At 38.2% G+C, this 24228-nt stretch overlaps 1 protein-coding gene across 2 annotated transcripts; it reads right to left on the reverse strand.

The window, feature by feature from the left end:
- Positions 1-965: 965 nt before the first annotated feature.
- MAEA (macrophage erythroblast attacher, E3 ubiquitin ligase) lies at positions 966-23778 on the reverse strand. Of its 2 annotated transcripts, none has more exons than XM_089510967.1 (9): positions 23649-23778; positions 16903-17085; positions 15156-15359; positions 11326-11448; positions 8336-8412; positions 7243-7351; positions 4659-4792; positions 3993-4188; positions 966-2335 (listed from the first exon to the last, which is right to left on the reverse strand). In XM_089510967.1, the coding sequence occupies exons 1-9, from the start codon at positions 23691-23693 to the stop codon at positions 2240-2242; spliced, it is 1167 nt and encodes a 388-aa protein (XP_089367093.1). In that variant the 5' UTR covers positions 23694-23778; the 3' UTR covers positions 966-2239. The 2 variants fall into 2 exon arrangements, with proteins under 2 accessions (XP_089367093.1, XP_089367092.1); XM_089510966.1 differs by having other exon boundaries at positions 23625-23778.
- Positions 23779-24228: the final 450 nt, after the last annotated feature.

Here is a 24228-nt window from a genome sequence, read left to right on the forward strand (position 1 = left end):
CCTCCTTATTCCTAAATCGTAATGAGAAGTTGGGGATGCAGTGGCTCAGTGGTTAAGACCCCAATTCTGACAATCAGAGGATCAGAAAGTTAGCAGTTCAAGGCCCGAGTGCTGCATGATGGGGTGAGCTCCTGTCAGTAGTCCCAGCTTCTGCCAACCTAGCAGTTTGAAAGCATGCTAATGCAAGTAGATATATAGGTACCACTTTGGTGGAAAGGTAATAGAGTTTGGTGCAGTCATGCTGGCCACATGACCACCAGAGTCATCTTCGGACAAGGCTGGCTTTTTGGCTTAGTAACAGAGATTTGCCTGCTGAGATTTAGGAATGATGAAAGCCTCTCAGCCTGCAGCAAGTGTGGGACATTGAGAAGATTGACATTGATGTTTCTACATAATTTTGGTTAAGGCTGCTGTTTTGACCCCAGCAGTACAAGACCAAAGCCTTTCCCCCCACTACTTGATCAGAAGGGAAAAATGAATGGGGTTCCTACACCAATTGGTGCAAACAGGCTGTAGAGCCATTTCTTGTGTAAATTTACTGAAATGAATGCAATCTAAATAAGCTTCACATGAATCCTAATTACAACTGCCTGGTTCCAACCACGACTCCTTGTTACAAGAAATATGGATTCTAATCTCATGAATATCAAGTCATCTAATTCCTTATCTTCGGCAGAATTTAGTAAGTATAAGTGGATGAATGTTTAGAATAGGTAAACAGTGCATGTGTGCCACTACTGCCTAGTTATGAAAAGTAGGTCATGACTTCTAAAGATGATACTCATATCACACAAACTTCCAGAACATTCTGAAAACAAAGCTTAATGACGAGTGACCACTTGTCAATACTCATATTATATAAAATGTAACCCTTTTGGTAGCAATAATTTAAAAAACCCTGCTGAACCCCAATGGAAGACCTGATATTCAACTGTTCAAAGAACAGAAACAATGGTTATGAAGGCTTATGTTTACAGACTTTATTAGCTAATCAACATCAACATGCAAAAATAAATGCTAAATACAAACTTCTACCATATGGTTTTGTTTCAACTACAATGAGTTTTGTTTGGAAATTGATAAGGAGGTGATCTGTAGCTGTTAAAATTGAACTAATCTCTGGTGTAATGAATACCCTAACATTACATAATTATCCTGAAAGGCATCTTCAAAACTTGCCCAACACTTAAGGTTACCAGCTGATTTTCATGTGAGTACATTCTCAAAGCAAGAAATAAGGCAGTAGCACTAATGGTTTGATACTGAATCCTATGCACATAGTAACTAATAAATGAAGGATCTTAACACTATGGTCAACTGGAAAGATATACATACAAACTGCGTATTATGCCTGTAACTTAACCAGTTCTTTATATTTATCCAGTCTTCCTAATATGCTTTAGGAGTGGAGGAGAGAATAAAGCCTCGTATTTCCTTTCAACGGAATTCCTAATTATTCCAGTGAAAGTGAAATTAGTTCTGCACTAGTGTTTCATAAAAGGAGTTAAGAGTGTCCCATGGAATCATTTAAAAGGCAGAGTGTAAGAGGATATCAAACAAATGGGTTTTAGCCAATTGCTAACACAGAGAAAGGAAGCACACGGGCCTATAGGAAACTTGTTTCCAGTTTGCATGTGACAGCCACACTTCAAAGTGAGTTGTACATGCATTCATACTCACGCATACACATTCATATTCTCCGACACAGCACACATGCATACACATACACCCGAGGCCCCAGGATGGACACACATTCAGAAGCTGTGACTGGCCTCAACTCCTTGGTGTGTATTACAGATTTGCATATTTGGCCTCTTCAAACAGCATGTTGTTCCACAAGTGGGTACACACTGATGATGCTGAAAACAGGTCTGAAATGTGAAGTGGCCCTTTGAGATCCATTGTAACTTTTTCCCCCACAAGTGAAATGGTCCATTTGAGTACGGTTCTTTTTCTGGACGAATATTTGAGGAAAGTCCAATTACTGTTACAAAATCCAAACATTCAAAATTTGTTCCCTCCAAGTACAACCTTTTAGTCATATTTCTTCATTTCCAAACAGTATATATTGTTGCTCACTGATCTTTGGTCGCAAGGAAAAATGCCACCAATAAATCTGAATTCCCCCCCCCTCCCCAAGTGGCAGCTCTCTTTGCCACTCTCAAGATATCTTTCTATAGGGCATGCCAGAATATCTTGTGACAAATTCCAGCGGCACTTCATTGTGTGTATGAGGGATTTACATAATGTAGACCTTCTCAGCTTGTGAGAAGTTGAAGACCTCTTTGGTTCTTGGGCAAATTACTTTATCATCTTGACGAACAGAAAGCAAGGACTAGAACAAAAGAGAAAAAAAGAAAATATATCAAGACATTGAAATTAAATATATTTAATATTTATTCATTATTCAACTGCTTTAATCTAAATGCTAACTTGTAAGAGCTAGAAATAATACCATGGTCATTTATCTAATCTCACAGACTACTGTATGTCAAAAGCATGCAGGCCAATGTCACAACAACCCTTTTGTAACCCTGTTTCCAAGACACTTTGCACAGAGTCCATTTTTATTTGAGTCTACTTTTATTATTCTTGTATGTATTTTAGCTTATACCTTTGAAGTGTTGTCATGACAGAAACTAAAGAAATTTTTAGGTAGTGAAAAAAGGGTAGGGACATTGAGTGTGTAGTTACCAAATTATTGTGAACAGGACAGAGTGTTATTCACGTGCATCATGAGGCAAACCAAAAGGTATTACAATAACGTTGTCTCATAAGAACTATTACGCAAAACTATTCCATACAAAAACACTACACTCAGTAGGCTTACACATTGTTTAAACCTATCTAAGAAAGTTTTTTAATTTAAAAAAAAATCTAACTAAATGAAGAAATGGCAGTTAAAATAGCTATGAAAGTAATTCAAAAATCTACTCTTGTCATTCTATTTCTATTACTCTGGGGCAAAATAAATGCATGTCCTATGTTGGATTCAACTCATTCACTGTATGAGATTTAACAAAAGCTTTCTAATGCTTGGAAAGGTATGTGCTGTGATGTCTGCAAAAAGTTAATGAAGCTATTAAGAAAATGTAGTTCCCTGAAGGTGAAGGGGAAAATGAAGTGGCTAACCCTTCATGCAACTGAATAAGCAGCCTAGAATCATCTACAACACATAGATGTTCATCACCAGCCAAATCAATATTGAAAGAGTTTCTTGAAGGCCAGGTTTGAAAACCCCTAATCAATTTCATTGTAATTCAACATGTTTCTTACCCTTGCCTAAGGTAAACAGGTGTCCTATTTTACAGAGAACAGTTCTTTCTTTGAAGAGTTATCAAGACTTAATAGGCATTAATAGGGGAAATGGCTAAAAAATAAGGCAGATAAAACTGTCATAGCCTCTTCACTCTCTAATATTAGTACAACCGCTTAGTTTTCAGCCTGTTGCACACTAATTCTTTATTATGAAGAAAGCACTAATTTTCTTACTGATGCAGAAAGTTAAATCTGCAAAGCAAATACAGTTGCCTCTCCATTTTCGTGGGGGATCCATTCTGGACTCCCCCTCCTTGGTAAAAATGGGAAATTGCTTATATTCAGACCCCATTTTGCCCCCCTCTGTCTGCCGCCCGCAAATGGATGAGGGACGCAGACTTTAAGTCTGTGAAAATGGTGGGGCAACTGTACAGTGGACCCTTGTTATACGCTGGGATTTGGTTCCAAGATCCCCCACGTATAACAAAATCTGTGTATGATCAAGTCCCATTAAATGTAATAACATAGCAAAATGGTGTCCCTTATAACAAATGGAAAATCAAGGTTTGATATTTGAAATTTATACTTTTTTTGAACATTTTCAAACCGTGTATGCTTGAATCCGTGTATAAAAAAATCAGTGTATAAAAAGGGCTGACTGTATAGTGCTATTAGTAGTTGTGCAGAACAACTGAATCAAGTTCAGGACAGATTTTTTAATAGGAAACACTTACATTGTATCCGTATACATATCCATTTGGAAGCATCATGGGAGGATTATTTTCATTCATCACATCTCCTGAAATCTTGCAGACTAGTCGGGAGTTGGCACAGTGTGCCATTGGCAGAGGCTGAGCCAGCTTATTTAGGGATTTGCTACACACAGGGCAGTCAGGGTTCTTTGAACTGCCATCCTCTTTATAACATTGTCTATTAAAAAGCATGTTAAAGGACAACAGCTACAAAAATATTTACTGCTATTAACATTAAATAGGATTCACTTGTCTCAGATACCAGCCATCTTAATTTGAAGAAAAATTCTACAAACACTAGAGTTTTGTTTCAGCGCTGCCACAATAAAGGCAATCAGCTGTGTATAATTTGTATAAATCTGAATCCCTTGAAACATCTTCACATGTTAAGTTCCTTTTAAGACAGAACTAAAACATTTAGTGATTCAGAGAGTATTATTCAGATTTGCTCATGTTTAAAAATAGATGTCTGCAATTCAAATCTTACACTACAATTGTAATTTTAACAGTTTTCCCCTATAATTAAAGATCATTGTTTTGAATATTTATTTGCTGATTTAACCCAGCATGGGAAATACTTAGGTGACAAAATATTCAAGGCATAATTTTTGAAGACCAAGCATTCTATTACAATACATTAAAGGATACGGGGTTTTTATAGCTGAAAGGCCAGCCTGAAGTGTTATAGTAAAGACAGAGTTGTTCCCCAGCTGATGCAGCCTGTAGTTATCATATCTAAACTGCTGGATTAGCATCCTCCATCGAGCAGGGTCCAGAAGATCCTAATGAGAACACACAAAAAGCAAACCACACATTGAACATATTGATACTCAAAATACTGAAGCAATAACTGTGTAGCATAATCAGGTCTTGAAATTAGCATCTTAGCCCATAATTATGACCACAAGAAAGTGTTTCCACACTCATTATCAAAAAGGTCAACATTAAAGATGCATGTATTTATGCAAACATTTCTGAAAGGGAAAGAAGTTGCTGTAGTTTTATAAAACTGGCCACTAATAACCTGAGCAGAAAAAAATGCAAGCTTAATTCACCTGAAATGGTTGATTGGTACTTACCACAGCATCCTCTTTCATTCATCTAAGTGGCATAATCTATATCCATCCCTGATTTAATGGAAACTTAATCCAGTTTATATTTATTGATATTATGCTTCACAGAAAAATTAATTGAAGCTAAAGTGACTTCTGCACATTCAACTTTTTCTCCTCTCTGTCACACATTTTAAATTCTTCTTGTTCCAAGTTTTTATTACACCAATAATATAATTTTGCCATTACCTCTCACAGGTGCAAATTGCAGCACAGAACCATTTCAAAGGAAGGCTTTTTTTAAAAATTAAAAAAAAAAACCACGTCATACTGATCTTCATCAGACCACAAATTTAGCAGTTATCATAAATCTGTTCCCTGCCATTAGAAGCAATGTACGTATCACACTGAATATGTGTTGGGGGTAGGGGTGCATGCTTACAGACAAAGAGCACCTAGGACTTGTACTCTGAAGGCAACACAAGGCCATTTTGTCTTTTCTTAATACAAAATATCTTTTGTATTAAGAAAAAATTAAGTAGTACATTGTACACACTAGCTGAAACAAAGCCAAATGTCCCTTCTGATACATAACATTCATTAAACCTGGCTGACTTGAGTCTTTTGAGTTGAGGATTTTTTTTTAAGAGCCATCGAGGTATAGTGATTTGAGTGCTGTACAAAGACACTAGGAGACAAGGGTTCAAATCCTTGTTTTCCCATAAAACTCACTGGGTGGCCTTGGGCAAATCACACACTTTCAGCCTCGGAGGAGGGCAAAGGTCAAACCTCCTCTGAACAAATCTGGCCAAGAAAACCCATGATAGGGTTGCCATAAGTCACAGTGATGGGGTTAAGTGCTCCTTTGAGGCAAGAGGCTATACTGAAAAGTGAAGAGTGCTCCTAGTGTGGTCTCTCAGACAGGCTTTTGTGGTGAAGCCAGACTAAATGTGCCAAACAGCTACTGGGCAATACTGTAGTGGGGAAGAGGGGTGAGACTGGTGGGAGATCTGTAAGAGACCATCACTGGTAACATAATTGGCATTTGTCAGTAATAAGTACTTTCAGAGAACAACCCCCCCCCCCGAAAAAATTCTGCCAATAAAGTCCTGAGACAGGTTCACCTTAAGAGTTGGTAGATGACAACTACAAATAATGATGCGGCTAAGACACATCTGGACTCAAGATGCTTCAGTCTACAGAGACAGAATCTTCTCTAGTTCTAACTAAAATTTTTCAACAAATATGGAAAACAAAACAATGGTCCCCAGGTTGGAAATGCTCAAAATACATTTCAATCTACATTCTAATACTGTATACAATTCCAATTTACATTTTTCCCAAGTGTTCTGAGTGTAACTTCCACTTCACTTTCTTAAAATTGTAGGTTCATGATCAAAGGTTTCTTATTTGAATGAATCCATCACCCTTTCATCTCTAAGAACACAAATAAATGGGTCCAAATAAATGGAGCAAATCAAGCCTGAACTCTCTTCTAGAAGGAAAAAATGACTTAACTGAATCTGTCATACTTTGGCTATATTATGAGAAAAATGACTCACTAGAAAAGAGAATAATGCTTGGTAAGGCAGGAGAAAAAGAGGAAGACTGCATTCCCAATGGATAGATTCAATCAGGGAAGCCATAGCCCTGAGTCTGCAGGACCTGAGCAGGGCTGATGATGACAGGGTGAGTTAGAGGTCTCTCATTCATAAGGTCGACTTGATGGCAATTAAATAACAACAACAACAACAACAACAACACACACACACAACAGTCAATAGTGAGAATAAAATGTGAATGTGTGCTTATGTAACTGGTGCATGAACACTAAGAATGCATTTGTATAAACAGAAATGGTCAAAGAAAATAAGTAACACCATATGTCCATATTTTTGCTAATCCTCACATAATCCTTTCTGATGGGTCAGACATATAAATTGTCAACACAGAAAAAGCACAATCATAGCCAGACATATAAATTATCAATTTAGAAAATAAGGCTACAAGTAATTATTTGTTGATAACAATACGATTAAATACCTGTCTGTAAGTTTCATTTAAAAAAACCCTAAGTATTAAACAATAAGTTAGTAAACACAAGGATGGGCCAAAGGACACTGCTGTAAAAGAATTATATGGTCATTTATTAAAGTGAAGTTAAGATGAAATAACTATACCTTGTAAGGAGAGATATGAGTATCAGAAGGAAAGGCTAACATCCCCATCACTTGTCGTACTTCATCCAGCTGACTTCCTTCAGCCTGGCTAAAATGTTTCCGTGCATGTCTGAAAATCAGAATTCAAAATGATTTTTCTTATAATTCCAGCACTTCAGTTTCTGCTTTGTTATCCTAAAACGCTATCTAAAGAATAATAAATTTAAAGAAAAAAATATTGAAAAGTCAGGTTTTCCTAACAATTATAATAAACAGTGCTGACTTTATTGAGTGAAGCCATTTCTCCAAAACAAGGGCAATCAAGCTCCCCCAAATTTTTGCACTGATTGCAAAGCAGTGCTATGGAAGATCTGGATCAAATCCAATACTAGTGATTCATGATTTGGAGAACAGGAGCATGATGCAAGTTACTGCAGCAGCACTGAGACCTCTGAAGCCCCCCTGCACTGGCAGAACCATGGCAGATCACAGCACTGATATCACCATTTCACATCTAGTTATAGGAGAGACACTTCAGTGATCTCACCTGCCCCCCACATAGCACAGAATAGCTGGGGGGGGGGCTTCTGAGGCTGTTTAGCAAGGACAGGATTTGAGCACTGCAGAGAGGATGGGAATATCAACCCCTACAGCACCCTACAAAGGGCGCACACACGCATAAATGAAACTTACAATTCTGTATATCCCTAAAATGATGCCAGCTGAACTGTGTTAACATGTGAACATCCCTATTTTATTCATGTATTTCACCCACAGGAATTATTTCAAAGTAGTGAGGTTTCAAGCTACTCAATCATTCACATTAGTGAAATTAAATGTTAGTTGCAACCTGTATTCTGGATGAACAATAAACTATTCCAGGAAGTCAAACACAATATATATCTTGTATTACGAAGCAAGAAGCTTTAAAAGTAAAACAATTATGGTCCAACAAAATGACAGTCTAGAATATTTTTAAAATGCCCCAAACAGACAAGTCTGAATCACTGTTAATAAGTAATAACACTGAAGTGCAGCTCCTTGGTGCTACTCCAATTATTAGTAAAGTAAAACATATTCAGGTAAATTATTGCTAAGCATCTTATTTTCATACCTCACAGCATCCAGCCTCTTATTCTGCCGAATGAGTTCAATGAACTCCTGAATCCTTAGACTGAACTCAAGACAGCTCTGAAAGTAGAGACAAGATGGCATTTCATGTATGGCAACAAAAGCCTTCAGATATTGGAAAACTTAACAGTGTTTACTTGATTATGAAAGCAATAGGAATTTTGAAAATTACTCAATGTGATAATGCAAAATCAAAAAAAGTTAATGGCTTGCATTTTATTTGCCCCCCCAAATTTATACTGGTGAAATAAAAGAAGAAAAAAGATATATCATAACATTGACTGTTTTAAATAACCATGTCCTTCTGACCAATATTCCATTTTTAGCTGGTAGCATGTGGTTCAGTTTTCATTTGGAATATTATATGCTGTAGCTGAAAATATTTTCTGAAAAGCAACATTAAGGGAAGGATCTCTGTCTTTGAAAGAAGCCTACTTGGCTAAGAAATAATTCCTTTCAAATACTAGTCTGAACAGTCCTCATTTTGCTCACTTGCTTAACTCATTTGCTAAATGAAGGTCCATGGACTGATGCCAATCCAAGAGCCATTGGTTGCTGGTCCCTGGCAAGTTTCCAGGAAAGAAAGAAACCATTGCAACTAATGTGAACAAACATAGTACTGGTCCCTGGAAGGGAGTGGGGGACAGCAATGACAGACCTTCACACCAGATAGTTTGAGAAGCACTAGGTTAAGTCAAGGTATTACTTTAAAAGTTTCAGTCTTAAAAAATGAAAATAATCCAAAGAGTACAAATTCATTTGGTAAAAATGAAGGGTGAAGCTGAACAGATTATTTGCATATTGTTTGTTTACTCTGTGATAGCAGATGCATCCACTAGGTTCCTTTAACAATCGTTTGGTTTGATAGACAGAATTGTTATACTGATTTACTTGTTTTTAAACTTATCCTGTTATTTCTTTCCATAGATAATCACTGCCAGATTTCACTGTAATAGGAAACATATTCCTAGTGTTGAGATTCCCCCCTCCAATAACATTCAGCAGAAATGCAAATTTCTCACTTTAAACATAAACTCTATTCATGTTAAGATTTAGTTACCTTGAGTAGTAAACGCTATGGAAAAGACTCATTAACAATATTGCATAGGGATTTTTTTTCTTCACTGATAAATATTTTCTACTACTGAAACCCACTATATAGTTAAAACAGCACTGCAGACAGAAGTCTGTTTAATATAATTTCTGCATGCAACTAGATTGTGTACTTGCAGAACAGGTTTTACAAGTGATGCCATACTATGTACTTGCATAGCTGGCTAAATAAAGGTATGAATCAAAAGAAACATGGTATGAATCACATCTCTGCCATGAGCAACCTAGATAGTCATATGAAAGTCACATCACCTTCAGCTCCTTATCAGCAACTTGAAGCTATCTCATAGGGCTATTATAACAAATTAAAATCTGTGAAATGTGCTAACACTTTAAAGCACAATATACAAAGGAAACAAGAAAATTTAATTACATACCAACATACATTACCGTCTTTTTATTTTGTCCTGATGCAAGGGTGGGTATGAGTGGAAGGCTAGCAAACCTTGAAGAGCTGCATCCCCACTGCAACCCCCCCCCAAACCTTTTTGTCCCCAACTGCCTCCCGACACACTTGAAGCACGGGGGGGGGGGGGTCATTTTTAACATGTTTTTATTTCCTCCTGAGCCAATTTAGTTTCAAAAGAAGCCTTTTTTTCAAAACAGGGCCTCGATGTCACTGCTGGTTTTTTTTTAAAAAAGGCCTTTCCTCAGCCTAAAATGGCCCGGGGCGGCCAAAATGTGGAGGAAAATATTTTTTCAAGATAAAAAGGTATGGTTTTTTGAGAAAATGTCTTACCCTTGTAGGACCCTGGGGGTTGTAAAAATGACCCTGAGGTCCACATGCTGTCCATGGCCTGCACTTTGCCCACCTCTGTTATAATGTGCTCCACTGTAGGTCATACAGCCAATGAATATTGACAATTTAAGCACAGAGATAGTCAAAGACTATAGATCAAATGAAGACTGTAGTCAAAGAAATCAGAAGGAGACTAGGACTTGGAAGACAGTTATGAAGACCAGAGAAGATCCCCAAAGTAAAGATATATAATTGAATATCAAAGTTAGAATTATCCAGGACAGAGTATTTCTGATTTCTGTTATTTGGTTGTGAAAGCTAGAGAATGAAGAAAGCTAACAGAAAGAATAATTCACTTGAAATGTGACACTAGAGAAAAGTTCTACAGATAGCATGCACTAGGTAGGTAATAATAAAAAAATGGACTCTGGAGAAAATCAAGCCTGAACTTTCCATTAGCAGCCAAAATGACTAAAATGAGGCTACTGTACTTGAGCCCATCATGAGATGGTATAACTAGCTACAAAAGACAACAATGCTTGATTCAATAAAGGAATCAATGACCCTTAACTTGCAAGGGGGTTCCTGATAACTGACATTCGTGGAGGTCTCAAATTTATAGGGCGGGCATAAGTCAAACTGACTGAACAACATACAACAGCCACACCACATGCAGTTAAATGATCTGTTTTTACAACGTGTATTGTCCACTTTTGAGTGTTCAGTACATTCCATATACATTAACTTGTTCTTACAGTCCCTGAAATGCTGCCCTAAATTCTAGCACAATTATCTTTTATAGGAAGTTAGTTCTCATTTCAATTTTCAGGAGATGTTCTTTCTGTGGAACTAAGGGATTAGTACTGAGCATTTTGTCTATCTGTCATATATTAAGAGAAATTTTAGTATATTGTAAGGCATCATTTTAAGTATCTATAAATCTTCATACATTTTTCAAGTGCATTTTTTACATAAAGCAGTTATACAACCTGATAGAAAGGTAACTGGGTGGTGCTTGTCATTTTTCAGGAAAAAGCAAACATCTAACCATCATGGTCAGACATAAAGCATATGTCTAATACATTTCATCAAAGCTCTGATCAGCTTAAAAATCTGAATACCTTCATCTTCCTGAGCCTAGATTTGTTATCATGACACCAAGCTAAACAAGTCATTGTTTCTTGTCTTTCCAAGGATTCTTCTACTTCTTTTGCTGTCAAGAACATCTCAATATTTACCAAGTCCTAGAAAGAGAGGGAAGAGTTCAGTTATTCATCTGTGGAATGAAACCATGTTTTCATGAAGGCAACCAAATATGATAAAAACAGACCATGGCATATGCCACTGTGAGTTCCCACAGACAGAAAGTGCATCTATTTGGCTTTCCAGGATCAAATCCTTCTTTTGTTGACCCCTACATAAGAGCCCCAGAACCCTATTTGACAGGACCCCATGATGTCATTTTCAGGAGCTGCTGTGGAAAGAGGGGATAGGGAAGTATTTATTCACTAGGCCAGCCCAGTTACACACTAGCACTTTAACCATTGAGTTAAAAGGCCACTTTTCTATGTAAAATAACAAACCTTTACATGTATAGGCACCATGAAGGGCACAAAAGATCATGTATTTGTTATTACATTAATTTTGAATATTTCACCATTAACTAAATGCACATGGACATGTAACTAGCCTAGCACAGAAAAATGTTATATGAATTAAATGACCAAAATAAGTTTGAATTATCTTCTTATATAATAATTACTGTTACTCAAAAAAATTTTTGATATACCTGCTTGTTAAACAAATATGGATTAAAAATTTGGAAGTGTGAGTTAAACAATTCATCCACCATTAAGTTTCTAAAGCACTTTACTCCTTGTCTTTACTAACAAGTAATACAATTTCATGACCTTTTCAGTGATAGGCAAGGCATCACAATAAATGTTTATATTTTAAAAAGGAGATGCACAACAAGATTATTTCATGAAGAGGAGAGAAAAAGAAGAGAAGACTGCTACTGCTACTAGTTGGAAAACTGCTACTAGCTGGAAAAGTTTTGCAGCATTGGCATTGGGAGGATGGTGAAGAAGGGCTGGAAAAAGTCAGACAATACAGAAAGGCAGTGTTGAATTGCAGCACCATGTCTGCAGTAAACAATGCAATCTTAACTTGGGAAAGAATAGAATTCTACTCTAGGTGATCCTACTGTGTGTGCTTATATACAACAGGCAAATTATACAGCTGCCATCTGAATCACTTGCTGAGCATGTGCGAAGAGCAAAACAGAAACAAATGGGGAAAGCCCATTAGTCTGCTTCATCAGCTACCTTGGCATATTGAAAAGCATAGATCTGTAAGCTCCACCACCAAAATGGAACTCGTAAGAAAAATGGAGGCTGTTGAAAGGGGAAAAAATCACCCCAGGATGCATTTTAGAAGAATCTTTCAAAGAGTCACTAGAACATTCAAAATGTTTTTGTTTCCTTAAGTAAGGCTTACCTGATTGAATTGTTTCATTTCACATGTACATAATGTTAGTTTTTTGGGGGTTAGGGGTGATTTGCTAAGACATATTGCTCCTCTTCTTTTTTGTGGTGTAGGAAACTATCCCCATTCTATCCATTTTATTTCTACCTTAGGTACAAAATTTTCTGTTAAAACCAGGTGCACACCTATTTCCTTAACTGAGGCAAACTCGTACAGTGCAGGTGGAGTCTCCCTTATCCAGAATTTCAAAGCCCAAAATATTTCAAATCCCAAAACTTTTTCCATGAGTGGCTCAGATAGGGACACCTTTGCTTTCTGATGGTTCAGCGTTCAGACTTTGTTTCATATACAAAAATTTAAAAATCATATATAAAATTACCTTCAGGCTTTGTGCATAAGGTATACATAAAACATCTCCACAACAAATGTACATACAACATACAGGTATTTCAAAATTTAAAAAACCTGCAAAACACTTCTGCTCCCAAGCATTTCAGATATAGGACTTGCACATATTGGCTATACTCAACCTGTATATCCAAGATGCCTAAATGTCAGTATAATATTTACATGCAGAGTATCACTAGAACTATAAGAAATAAGTATTAATAGATTTATCACAAAATAGATTTATCACAAAGGGTAAAGAACAATGTGAGAGAAAGATTTCAAGTAGATGATTGTTACCCACCTCGATCCAATACAGGGAGAGGCGGGATACAAATAAATATTGTTGTTGTTGTTGTTGTTGTTATTCCAAACTGAGCAGCAGCAATGCAATGAATGTTTGTTTGGCACATATAGGATGTGATTTCTCATTTAGAGCTCTCTACTTTGAAAGCACCTTTCAGTTATTCAGCTGCTCTAATCTTGGGGCTGATGTGAGTGTATTGGTTATTCAGGATGGAATGAAACAGTCCTGGTCTAGTATCTTGGAGATTCATGTGCATGTGTTTACATGTGCATGCGTGTATCTATCTGTGTGTGCGTGTGCGTGCGTGCGTGCAGACATATGTATGATATGTATCTTGATCATTATGTGCAATTTTAGTAGAAGGAGGGAGGGTTCAGGGGATTAGGGAAATTTTATTATTGTCTGTATATCTGTTTTATTGGACTGCTGTTATCCGCCTAGATCCTGGAAGGGAGAGGCGGGATGTAAATACATATTTTATTATTTGTTTATTTATTTATTATTTATGATAGACTAAATAGTCCGATACAACAATATTTAAATTGGTATGTGAGTACATTAAATTAAGACCTGTCATCCAATTGTAATGGCCATATAACCTCTGCCCACATTCTTCTAATGCCAGTGAGCATGAATTACATATTAAAATTCCATTCAGCTGAATAGCTGGTAGCAGGAAATGAAGAGCCTGTTTGTGACAAATCATCCAGTATTAACATGCCTGCGGCAAGTTTTTTATTGCTTGTATAAATTACTTGCTATTATACTGAATCATTGAAAGACAAATGCTACTGAATACTTCAGTCTGTAAAAGGACACTGTAGCAGGCTCTGTTGAATTCTTTAGCCCGGGTTAGTAGGAATAAAAATACATTTTTAACTAGATACATTTTGTATCAGTATCTCCAGTGACTATCTGAAGCTGTCAAAAACACTACACTAGCAGAACTTCAGAGCAAGTGCAACAAACTTTGCTGTAGCAGAAAGATCTGCTGTTCTTTAAGTCTATTTATACAAATAAATTTATTCAAAGTGTATTTCACCTATGGAAAACGTGCTAGAAACTGTAGAAAATGGAGTTTATGAACAAGTACTTCAAACTTCAGTCACAAGTTTAGGAGGTGTTCTAGACAAACAACACATAACATTTTTTAAAGAGACAGTCATTACTTTGTGTCTGTAAAAAAGGGTGGGGAATGGGGAGAGAAAATGGCCGTGTGGAACCTTTATGACCAATTAATCTATTTCAGTATGCAAATAGATCTGCATGGCTCTGAGGAAGCAGACTGAGTCTACAAAAGCTTATGCTACAATTTAATTTGCACAGTTAGTCTCAAAGGTGCTACAAGATCCCTGTGCATATTGATACTCTAGAATAACATAGCTGGGTCTTTAACTGGCTTCAGTATAAATTTTTCTAGACTCCATGCATTTGAAGAAGTGGATTGTAATTCACAAAACCTTAAGCTGAAATAAATGGCTTAGTCTTAAGGGTGCCACAAGACAGGAAGCATTTTTCTGCCTCCAGCCATGACAGAATCCCTAATCCACTTTCACTATCAGGGTCTAGAACTCTGAGATAAAGATCTAGTAGGCACTCTCCTCTTCTCTAAGAAGCTTCTAGTTTCTTAAGAGGAGTGGAGCGTGCAATGTGCCATGCTATCCCTTTTCATACATACATATCTATGTATGTATAAGAACCATACATGTTAGTCACAGAGACTGTGAAGAGAAACATTTCCACAGTTAGTTCATTTAAATAAGTACCAACCTCAATACCACTTTGCCTGGCTAATTTTACAGCTGTATTGTAGTAGCCACATCGCAAGAGATGCTCCACCATCATGCGATCCATCCGTTTTTTCTTCCACATATTTGCAGCAGCTGGTTGATCACTACTGTGTTCTTTAAGATGCTCAATCCTGCGTTTGCATAGTTTTGCACTCTCATCTTCAGCCTGAATTGACTCCACTGCCTAAAAAAATAGTTATTCACAACAACTTAAGACTGAAGAGGTGTGAACTACAAATGTGAAGTAACTCAGATTTACTATCCTGCAATGTAAGTGTACTGAGATAGTTTCACAGTTAACTATACATACAAAACCCAATATACTGCGTAACTCATATACATTGCAATAGTCAAATCTGGATTTATACCGTCATCCTCAATTAGATGATAACAAACTGTTATGCATTTGATGTGCAAATATTTAATTCTGGCATTGAAAATTGACCTGACTTTTCAAATCCGTACCAAAACCTGTATTACCAGCATCCTCTATGAAAAGTGGGGAAGGACAATGTACAGCCCACAGGCTACATATTGTCCCCCCCCCAGTAGTTTTTGGGGCCCTCAGGTTTCAATAAATTTGTTTTTGTTCCAAAACAACATCTAGAGTGTGTGGAGAGCATTTCCCATCACATTTGGAGATCCTATGGGCACCCCAAGGTCCAAGGTTTGTTGCCAAAAAATTACACTGTCAATACAGTCTGGCCCCATTGACCAATTTAAGCCCAGAAGGTTTAAAAAAACAACAGTAAGGGACTTCTGCCCACTTCCTGTTATAAAAGGCATCTCCAAGGCCTAAAATGGCTCAGTAAGACCCCAAAACATGCTGAAAATACCCTCTATGCCCCCTGCCTTTGTGGGAACGGTGCAGTTGAAGGGCTGTAACTCGGGTCTCTTTTTCTGTGTGTAAATACAAACATAAGCAAGAGGTATTTGGAAGTCCAAGAACTTCCTATAATGTCTATTAGAGCTTAGCTAGAACACATGAAATACTAAAATTATCTTTTAATTTTCAGATTGTTAATTCATGATTATGCACTAATGGCCATCTGTCGGGGATACTTTGACAGAGTTCCTGCATGGCAGGGGGTTGGACTGGATGGCCCTTGTAGTCTCTTCCAACTCTTTGATTCTATGATTCTAACGTATGGGTATTTCTAATTACACAATTTGATGACTCATACAAAAGCAAGCATTTTCAAAATAATAATAATAATAAACCACCCACCAACTACACTTAAGTCTTCTGGTGCTACTAGAAAACCATCTTTGGGACTGAAGAATATTAGTTTATTTATATAATATCATCATTGTTATTATAGTTGTTTTGGTTATTTTTACAATAATGCCACTGATTCCATGTGTTTGAGAATTAAGACAAACCATCTAACTTTAGATTAAACTTGAGACTGATTTACCCTGGAGTGTGTAAAACTTCCATATACTATACACTTTGGAGAATACATTTCAGCAAGTTATACGAAAACAAACAAAATATTGAACTTTATCTCAGGCTTGGGAAAGCTACATTTTATTTCTCTTTTGACTCATTATACAGTAATCACATAGATGTGGGATGTCACATTTTGTTAGTTTTGCTACTTATTAAACCTCAAATGCCAATCTTATTATTTTAGCCTTGACAACTGAAAAGAGAGCAAAATGAAAAAGAATGACAAAAGTTAGAAACCCAAAGAATAAAATTCTTGAAAGGAAATACACCTTACCTTCCGTTTCAGAACACTGAGCTTTTCCACTACTCCATCCAGGAGACTAACCACAGAATCCACAGCTGGACAGCTGCTCAGTGTTTTCTCCAACTCTGCTACCACCATTGTAACGTGACTAGTCTCTCGATCAATGTTTTTCTGAGCAGCTCGGAACCGTTTATTCAGTGTTTCATATGGTACCTTTAAAAATAAACATTTTTAGTATTTGCACCTTTGTTAGCTTTTTTACAGTTAACACAGAACAACTTAATTGATCAGACTTATGTTCTATCTTGCTAATATATTTTTATTTAGCTATGATTTATTTAGTTATGTTCCTTTTAAAACAGGTTTTATTTATTTACTTAAAATCTTAATATACCACCTCCACATAAACAGATACCAAGATGATTTACAATACAGATGTTCTATTTGTTTCCTAAAATCTGAAACAGCAAGAACACTTATAGAATTGTATGTATTTTTTGTCCTGCCCTTCTTATTTTTCCCTGACAGTACAAATTTGTCTACATGAAAAACAGTCTGAATCAGACTGAATTTTGATGCTACAGTGTAAGTGTACCTCTTTTACCACTTACACCATAAACCGAAGACTTTGATTTTTAAAAACAACAACAACAACCAGCAAGCCATTGTTAACTGGATTTTTGAAGAATTCTACTGTTGATAGCAATACTCCTGTCTTACTGAGGGCCAAGATAGTGTAGATAAGCCATGCTCCTTTGATGGACTTACTACCGGTAGCTGTATATTGAGCATTAGCCTTACACAAACAAACAAACAAACAAACCTGAATTTCCTCAGATGTGCCCACACAGGTTTTTCAAATGCCAAATGCATGCCCATTGGAGGGATGGGGGTTACATAATCCATGACTTGCATGTATAACCAGGCGCCCCTATCAAGTGTTGAATGAATGCATGACAATGTTTGTTTGCATAAGAGGAGTTGAAGAAATTAGAAAAAGAAAAAAACTGTTGAACAGAATAAAGAAGGCAGATTCAGTCTTATCCTCAGAAACCTGTAAATGACTCTAAGTAAACAGCTCTGGCTCTACGTAAATTAGTCCTACCATCCACCAAACAGAAGACCCAGGTAATCAAAGGCACTTCACATATTCATCTGACAAAACATGTAGCACCAGATCTCTCCTCCCATGATGGCATAATCATGTATCACAGTTAGAGGGACAATCTAACTTTGCATGCATTTACTTCACAATGGCAGGGCAGAATATGGATCAACCCTTCTCCAGCTATTGTTAGACAAGTCCTCAAATAAGGTTGACTTCTGGAAGACACTTCACAGTCTTTCCCATCAAGGTGCCCCCCCCCAGTTGTTTTTGTCTACATTTCCATCAGTCACAGCCAGCATAGGAAATGGTCAGGAATTATGGAAAGGCATCACATTGCAGAAGGCTGTTTGACAATGCCTCTTCAGTAGGCGTCCCATAAGTAAAAATTACATAATCTGCAAAGGAGGATATGAAAGATCAAGTCAGGAGGATTTGGAAAAGAGGGGAAATCATCATGCTATGGATCCAAAAGCAATCTTGTCAATGACAAATGCCTAATAATATAGCATCAAATCGGGTCCAGGAGTAGCCCCAAGATGAAATTCCAGTCACAAGGTTGAATTTTTAAAAAAATAAAAAATGTTTTCATTTTTTAAAAAAGATTAACTTACTTTTAATTTAGAACTCATTTTTGATTAAAATCAAATTTCAGAATTTTCTTAAATCTATTAGAAGGCCTAAGACAATCTTGATGAATATTATATTTGTAACTTTTACTATATATACTTGACTATGGCCCCATACATACAGGCCAAAATAAAACTGCTTCGGGTCACTTTGGAGGTATGCTGTTTCAATGGTGCATGCATACTAAGAGCCCAGAAGCTGTGCCAAACCTGTGCTCTAGTCCTTAGGACTGGACCATGGCTTTGGTGCAGCTTCTGGACTCTTAGTACACATGCATCATTTAAACAGCATACCTCCAAAGTGACCCGAAGCAGCTTTATTTTGGCCTGTCTGTATGGAGCCTATATGTCCAGGTCAACTTCTGGGGCAAAAATTATGGGTACTGGTACTGGATAAGTCAAGGGTCAGACCTCAGGAGGAAGCCCAGCTGGGGAGAGGCTGCAGGGCAATCAGTCACCCTTCCCAGTCTCTCCACAGCTGGGCTTTCTCCCAGGGAGGGAGTCCAGCTGGGAGAGGTTGCAGGGCTGTTGCCCTTCCCAGCTGGGCTGTCCCTTGCGGAGCCAGCACGATAAGAGGTGGCTCAGGTCAAATACCCATGTATAAGTCAACCCAGGGTTTTGGGGTCAATTTTTTTGACCTAATTTTCTCGTGTATATACGGTAATTATAATCTGTAGATGTTAACAGCAGCTTATGGAGATGGGAGCTAACAGCAGTCCCACACAGGTGGTGTACATGAAATGCATCTGTCAGCCTTGCCTCTCTACATGCGAAAAAGTCAAGTTAATGAAGAACATGGAGAGATGGAGGTATCTAGATATATATGATAGGGGCTACCCTTTCTTGATGGAATGAAAATCTGAAGCAATTCAGAATAGCATCTTAGTGTGTACCTATCATTTAACAAAACCAAAATCTCCCAAAATGTATTAAGGTTGTAATAAATAAGGTAAACAGAATATTACCCACTAATAATTTAGGCAATTAAAATTGAGTCAACTGAAAGAGTTTGATTAAAGTCAAATTAACTCTGCCTATCCCATGTGAAAACAGAACAAGATCTACAAGTGAGCTCTACATTTATTAGAATCAACTACAAATTCTTCAGAATCAACAGCAACTCTTGTCCAACCAATAACTGACTCCAAACACCAACTGACAACTTCTACCTGAATATTATGGAGAAAAGTTTAGGAACTGAGAATTATTAAATGGGTGAAAACCTACTATATGTTTCCTGATGACCTCTCTCTCCCAGTGGTTTCATGATCATACTGAAACATAGGCATGGGAAAGACTCATTAGGAATACCTGCACATTTTGAATCCTCATTGATGGGCAAAATGCTGTTGTGTGTTCTTGATTATATGCCCGTATTACATTATAGAGATCAAATAGAGTCAAATAGACATCACCACCACCATTCTTAAGACCTATTTGTTTGTAAAACCCTCAGAGCCCATGTCCCTGCAACTTTCATAGAATCATAGAGTTGGAAGAGACCACAAGGGCCATCCAGTCCAACCCCCTGCCATGCAGGAAATCACAATCAAAGCATCCCCGACAGATGGCCATCCAGCCTCTGCTTGAAGACCTCCAAGGAAGGAGACTCCACTACACTCCAAGGGAAAGTATTTGGTTCCTTTTCATTTTTTGCTTCAGAGATAATAAAGGAAGCTCATCACTATGGCTTTAAGTTATTAGGAGGAGAGATAGATTTAGAGGTTGAAATTGCTTAGCCTCAAACATGCAGATGATCTACCTACATCACAGACAGAAGCACTACTACTGCAAGAAGGCAATCTGCAGTTCCCCCACCCCTTTTCTGAATATGCTGCTACTGACACTGGGGTCTACGTAAGTCAAAGCTGCAACAGAGAAGTCTGGGTTGCTGCAGAAATACAGGTGTGTAGCCTGAGATAAATACAAAATGGCAGAAGAGTCAAGTTAAACACACAGAGAAAGCAACAATCCCTTATTTATCAACAATAAATGCACAATAATTCTCAAGCAGCCTGGAATAAAGTGCTGGAAAGGCTATGAAGAAGGTATATAAATTATACCATTATATAATATAAAATATATATAATATGTATACCATTATATATTATAATATAATATAAAATAATATTATTTTATATTATATTATAATATATAATGGTATACATTGGCATACATTATTATAATATATATTATAATATATAATGGTATACATTGGTATACATTATACCATTATATATTGCAATATATATTATATTATATATTATAAAACTTGGTGCAAGCCAGGATGAAGTGCTGCTATGTTCTCGGCCCGACCCACTTCCCAAAATTTGAGAATAACTTTGTCACTGTAGCTTGAAAGAGTGTTCATCTGTATTATAAATTGCCAATTTTCGCAACCGTAGCTCTACTTTCTGATTTTGTTTTCATATTACTGATAGAACCAAGTCAGCAAAAAGTGTGGAGTTTTCAAGTGCTGAACTCCAGGCCATCATGAAGTTCCTGTTCCTGCAGAAGAAATGCAGGATGTATGATGCAAACATGCTGTGACAAGTGCCAGTCACACTCAACTGTGAAGAAATGGTGTGCCAATTTTCAGCGTGGAAATTTCGACATCAAAGATGCCACTAAGCCTTCAACAGTGTCAACTCCTGAAATGGTTGAGCATGTTCATAACCTCATTTTGGCGTATCAGCAAATCTCAGCTAAAACAACCATCGAGACACAAGGAGATATCCAGGGAAAACACTGGGTTTGTAATTCATGAGCAGTTGGTTATGCAGAAGCTGTCAGCCAAGTGGATGCCAAAATGCCGAATGCTGGCCAGAAATGAAATCAAGTGGATAGTTCCAGGTTGATTTAGCACCATTTTGAATGATCTAGCAATAATTTCTGTTGATGAAACATGGTTATATCACTATAATCCAGAGAGCAAACAACAGTCTTTGCAGTGGCATCACTTGGGTTCTCCATGGCTGAAGAAATTCAAAATCCAATAGTCAGAAGGAAAAAAATTCCTTCTGTATTACTTCGAAGTGGCTTCTAAAGTAAAAGTAGATTCTGATAAAAATCATGTCCCAACTGGTAGCTAGTCTTGTAAGTCATAAAATTACGCCCTCCATCTCTACCTCTTCCCCTATCTAGCTGACACTTGTCCCATCAAGGCATGAGAATTAGTCTACACTGCCATATATGTTTTCATATTGATGTATTCAGTAGAATTTAAAGTGTAACAGTACATTTAACTGAATTTCTCCCTCGATTTCAATGTACACTTTGATCCATTTGCTAACTACCCAGAAACCTTCTAAGACGTCTAGAAGAACCGTTTTCCCCTATGCGTGAACAGTCATATTCACAGCAAGTCAACACAACAGAATACTGTCATGGTTGCAGACTCACTCCGATCCCAAATAAGAAAAAGATTGTCAGGAGACAAAAGTCTTGCATGCATTCAGTGTCCACCTCTTGGAAGTAATGTATCAGACATACTGTACTACAGTCAGCCCTTCTTATACACGGATTTTTTATACACGGATTCAAGCATACATGGTTTGAAAATGTTCCAAAAAAGTATACATTTACCTTGATGTTCCATTTTTTATTAGGGACACCATTTTGCTATGTCATTATACTTAATGGGACTTGAGCATACACGGATTTTGTTATACACGGGGGATCTTGGAACCAAACCCCAGCGTATAACAAGGATCCACTGTATATGCAACCTTTTCCTTGATTTTTGCACCAAACAGACTTGCCATGGTGAACATTTTCAGACATATAGATGCATTTTTAGTTTCATTTATCATTACAACCAAACTACAGTAATCTGACATGTTACACGATCTGATGTATTATGGCGTTCTTCACTTGTTCTACACAATGCTATGGAACACAGTGAAGCACTGCGCAACTGATGCGTCAGCTCTCCGGAATATACTACAACATGCCGCCATTACAGATCAATATAGGAGCCTAGATCAACCATAGAATCACAGAGTTGCAAGAGACCACAAGGGCCATCCAGTCAACCCCCGGCCATGCAGGAACTCTCAGTCAAAGCATCCCCGACAGATGGACATCCAGCCTCTGTTTGAAGACTTCCAAGGAGGGAGACTCCACTACAGTCTAAGGGAGTGTGTTCCACTGTCGAACAGCCCTCACTGTCAGGAAGTTCCTCCTAATGTTGAGGTGGAATCGCTTTTCCTGGAGCTTGCATCCATCGAATTCAGGAAGTGCTATCGAAATGCTGGATGTGAGATCAATAAAGGTAGGAGGACACTGAGGCTCAATGAGGTCCAGGCATTATAAGACTGAAATAATGTCTTATAATGCCTGGTTTTCCTAATTTGAGAGAGGCTTTTCTAGATGGTCTTGTACGGCTCTGCTTTGTAGATCGGGGCTACTGTCAAACTCAGACAGTACTCTCTGTAGGTCCAAAGCTCTACAAAGGACCGTTGTTTAGTGTGCCAATTTAACTCAATGGACAGACAGTCTGGCCAAAGATACTTATGGCATGGAAACTTCCTATTCAGGCTAGCACTGCCTACAGAGGGTGGGCCTGCCTTTCAATACTCTCCCAGGCTGGGAATCATGTGGCCGCCTGGACTACTCTATCCAGGATTCCTCACCATGGACTATGCTGTGTGATTCCCACCCAGGTCTAGAAAGTTCATGTGTTACAGAACACGGCAGTGGACTTGTGTAGTTAGAACAGACACACAGGAAATATCCTATAGGAATACATTGAGGGATACTTGCTCATAGGGAAACATTAGAGAATGCTTCCTTCGAGGTTGCTATGGAATTCTGGGAGTTGGAGTTTGTTGTGGGCCCAGCACAACAAACTCCAACTCCCAGAATTCCATAGCAACCTTGATCCAAGCAAAGAGTTACCATCCCCCCCCAGTGTGGATGCAGCCTTTGTCTCGCCCAGACGAGGCCAGCCCCACCCCGTTCTTCCCTACCCAGGGCCGAGGCCCCCGCAGGCCAAAGCCAAGGCCAGGGGCGCCCACCTTGAGCGTGGGGTACTCCTGCACCTTCAAAGTCATGGAGAGCTGAGCCGCCGACTCCTGCACCGCCATCTTGGATGCCAAACGGCGGCTCCTTCCCTTCCTTCCTTCCTCGCAGCTTTCCCCAAAACCGACGGAAGCCTCCGTGGACGCCCCCCGCGCTGCACTCTGGGTAATAAAGCGCTTCCGCCTCCCTCGGTCGGTCTATCCTGACAGGCTCCGCCCCTTGGAACTCCCACACGAGGGCTTGACCAATCACAGCGCATCTTTTACATCCCTTTTTTGCTTCTCCCTATCCAATATCTGTGTTCTATTATGCTCTGGGCTGGGCTCTGTAACAAGAGTCTTGATTGGATGAGATCCGCCCCCTTTCCTTCCTCGGTCGAGCCCTCCCAACAGGCTCAGCCCCTTGCCTTTCCCCGACCCCTAGAACTTGACCAATCACAGCGCATCTTTTACATCCCTTTTTTTTCCCTCCCCCGGCCCCCATCTGTGTTCTATTATGCTCTGGGATCGGCTCTGTAACAAGAGACTTGATTGGATGAGATGCGAAGGGAGGAGAGGCGGGGATTGAACGAACTAGGCCGTGGTGGAGAGAAATAGCCAT

Source organism: Sceloporus occidentalis, unplaced genomic scaffold, assembly GCF_023333645.1.
Source record: "Sceloporus occidentalis isolate IW3139 unplaced genomic scaffold, rSceOcc1.0.p SCAF_2, whole genome shotgun sequence".
Lineage (NCBI taxonomy): Eukaryota > Metazoa > Chordata > Lepidosauria > Squamata > Phrynosomatidae > Sceloporus > Sceloporus occidentalis.

Excerpts from the sequence above, each read along its gene's own strand:
- MAEA (XM_089510966.1), bottom strand. The coding sequence starts at position 23,693 with ATGGCGGTGCAGGAGTCGGCGGCTCAGCTCTCCATGACTTTGAAGGTG. Across the intron at positions 15,360-16,902 it reads TCAGTGTTCTGAAACGGAAG|GCAGTGGAGTCAATTCAGGC; the intron begins GTAAGGTGTATT and ends CTATTTTTTTAG. Across the intron at positions 7,352-8,335 it reads AAGAGGCTGGATGCTGTGAG|ACATGCACGGAAACATTTTA; the intron begins GTATGAAAATAA and ends TCTGATTTTCAG.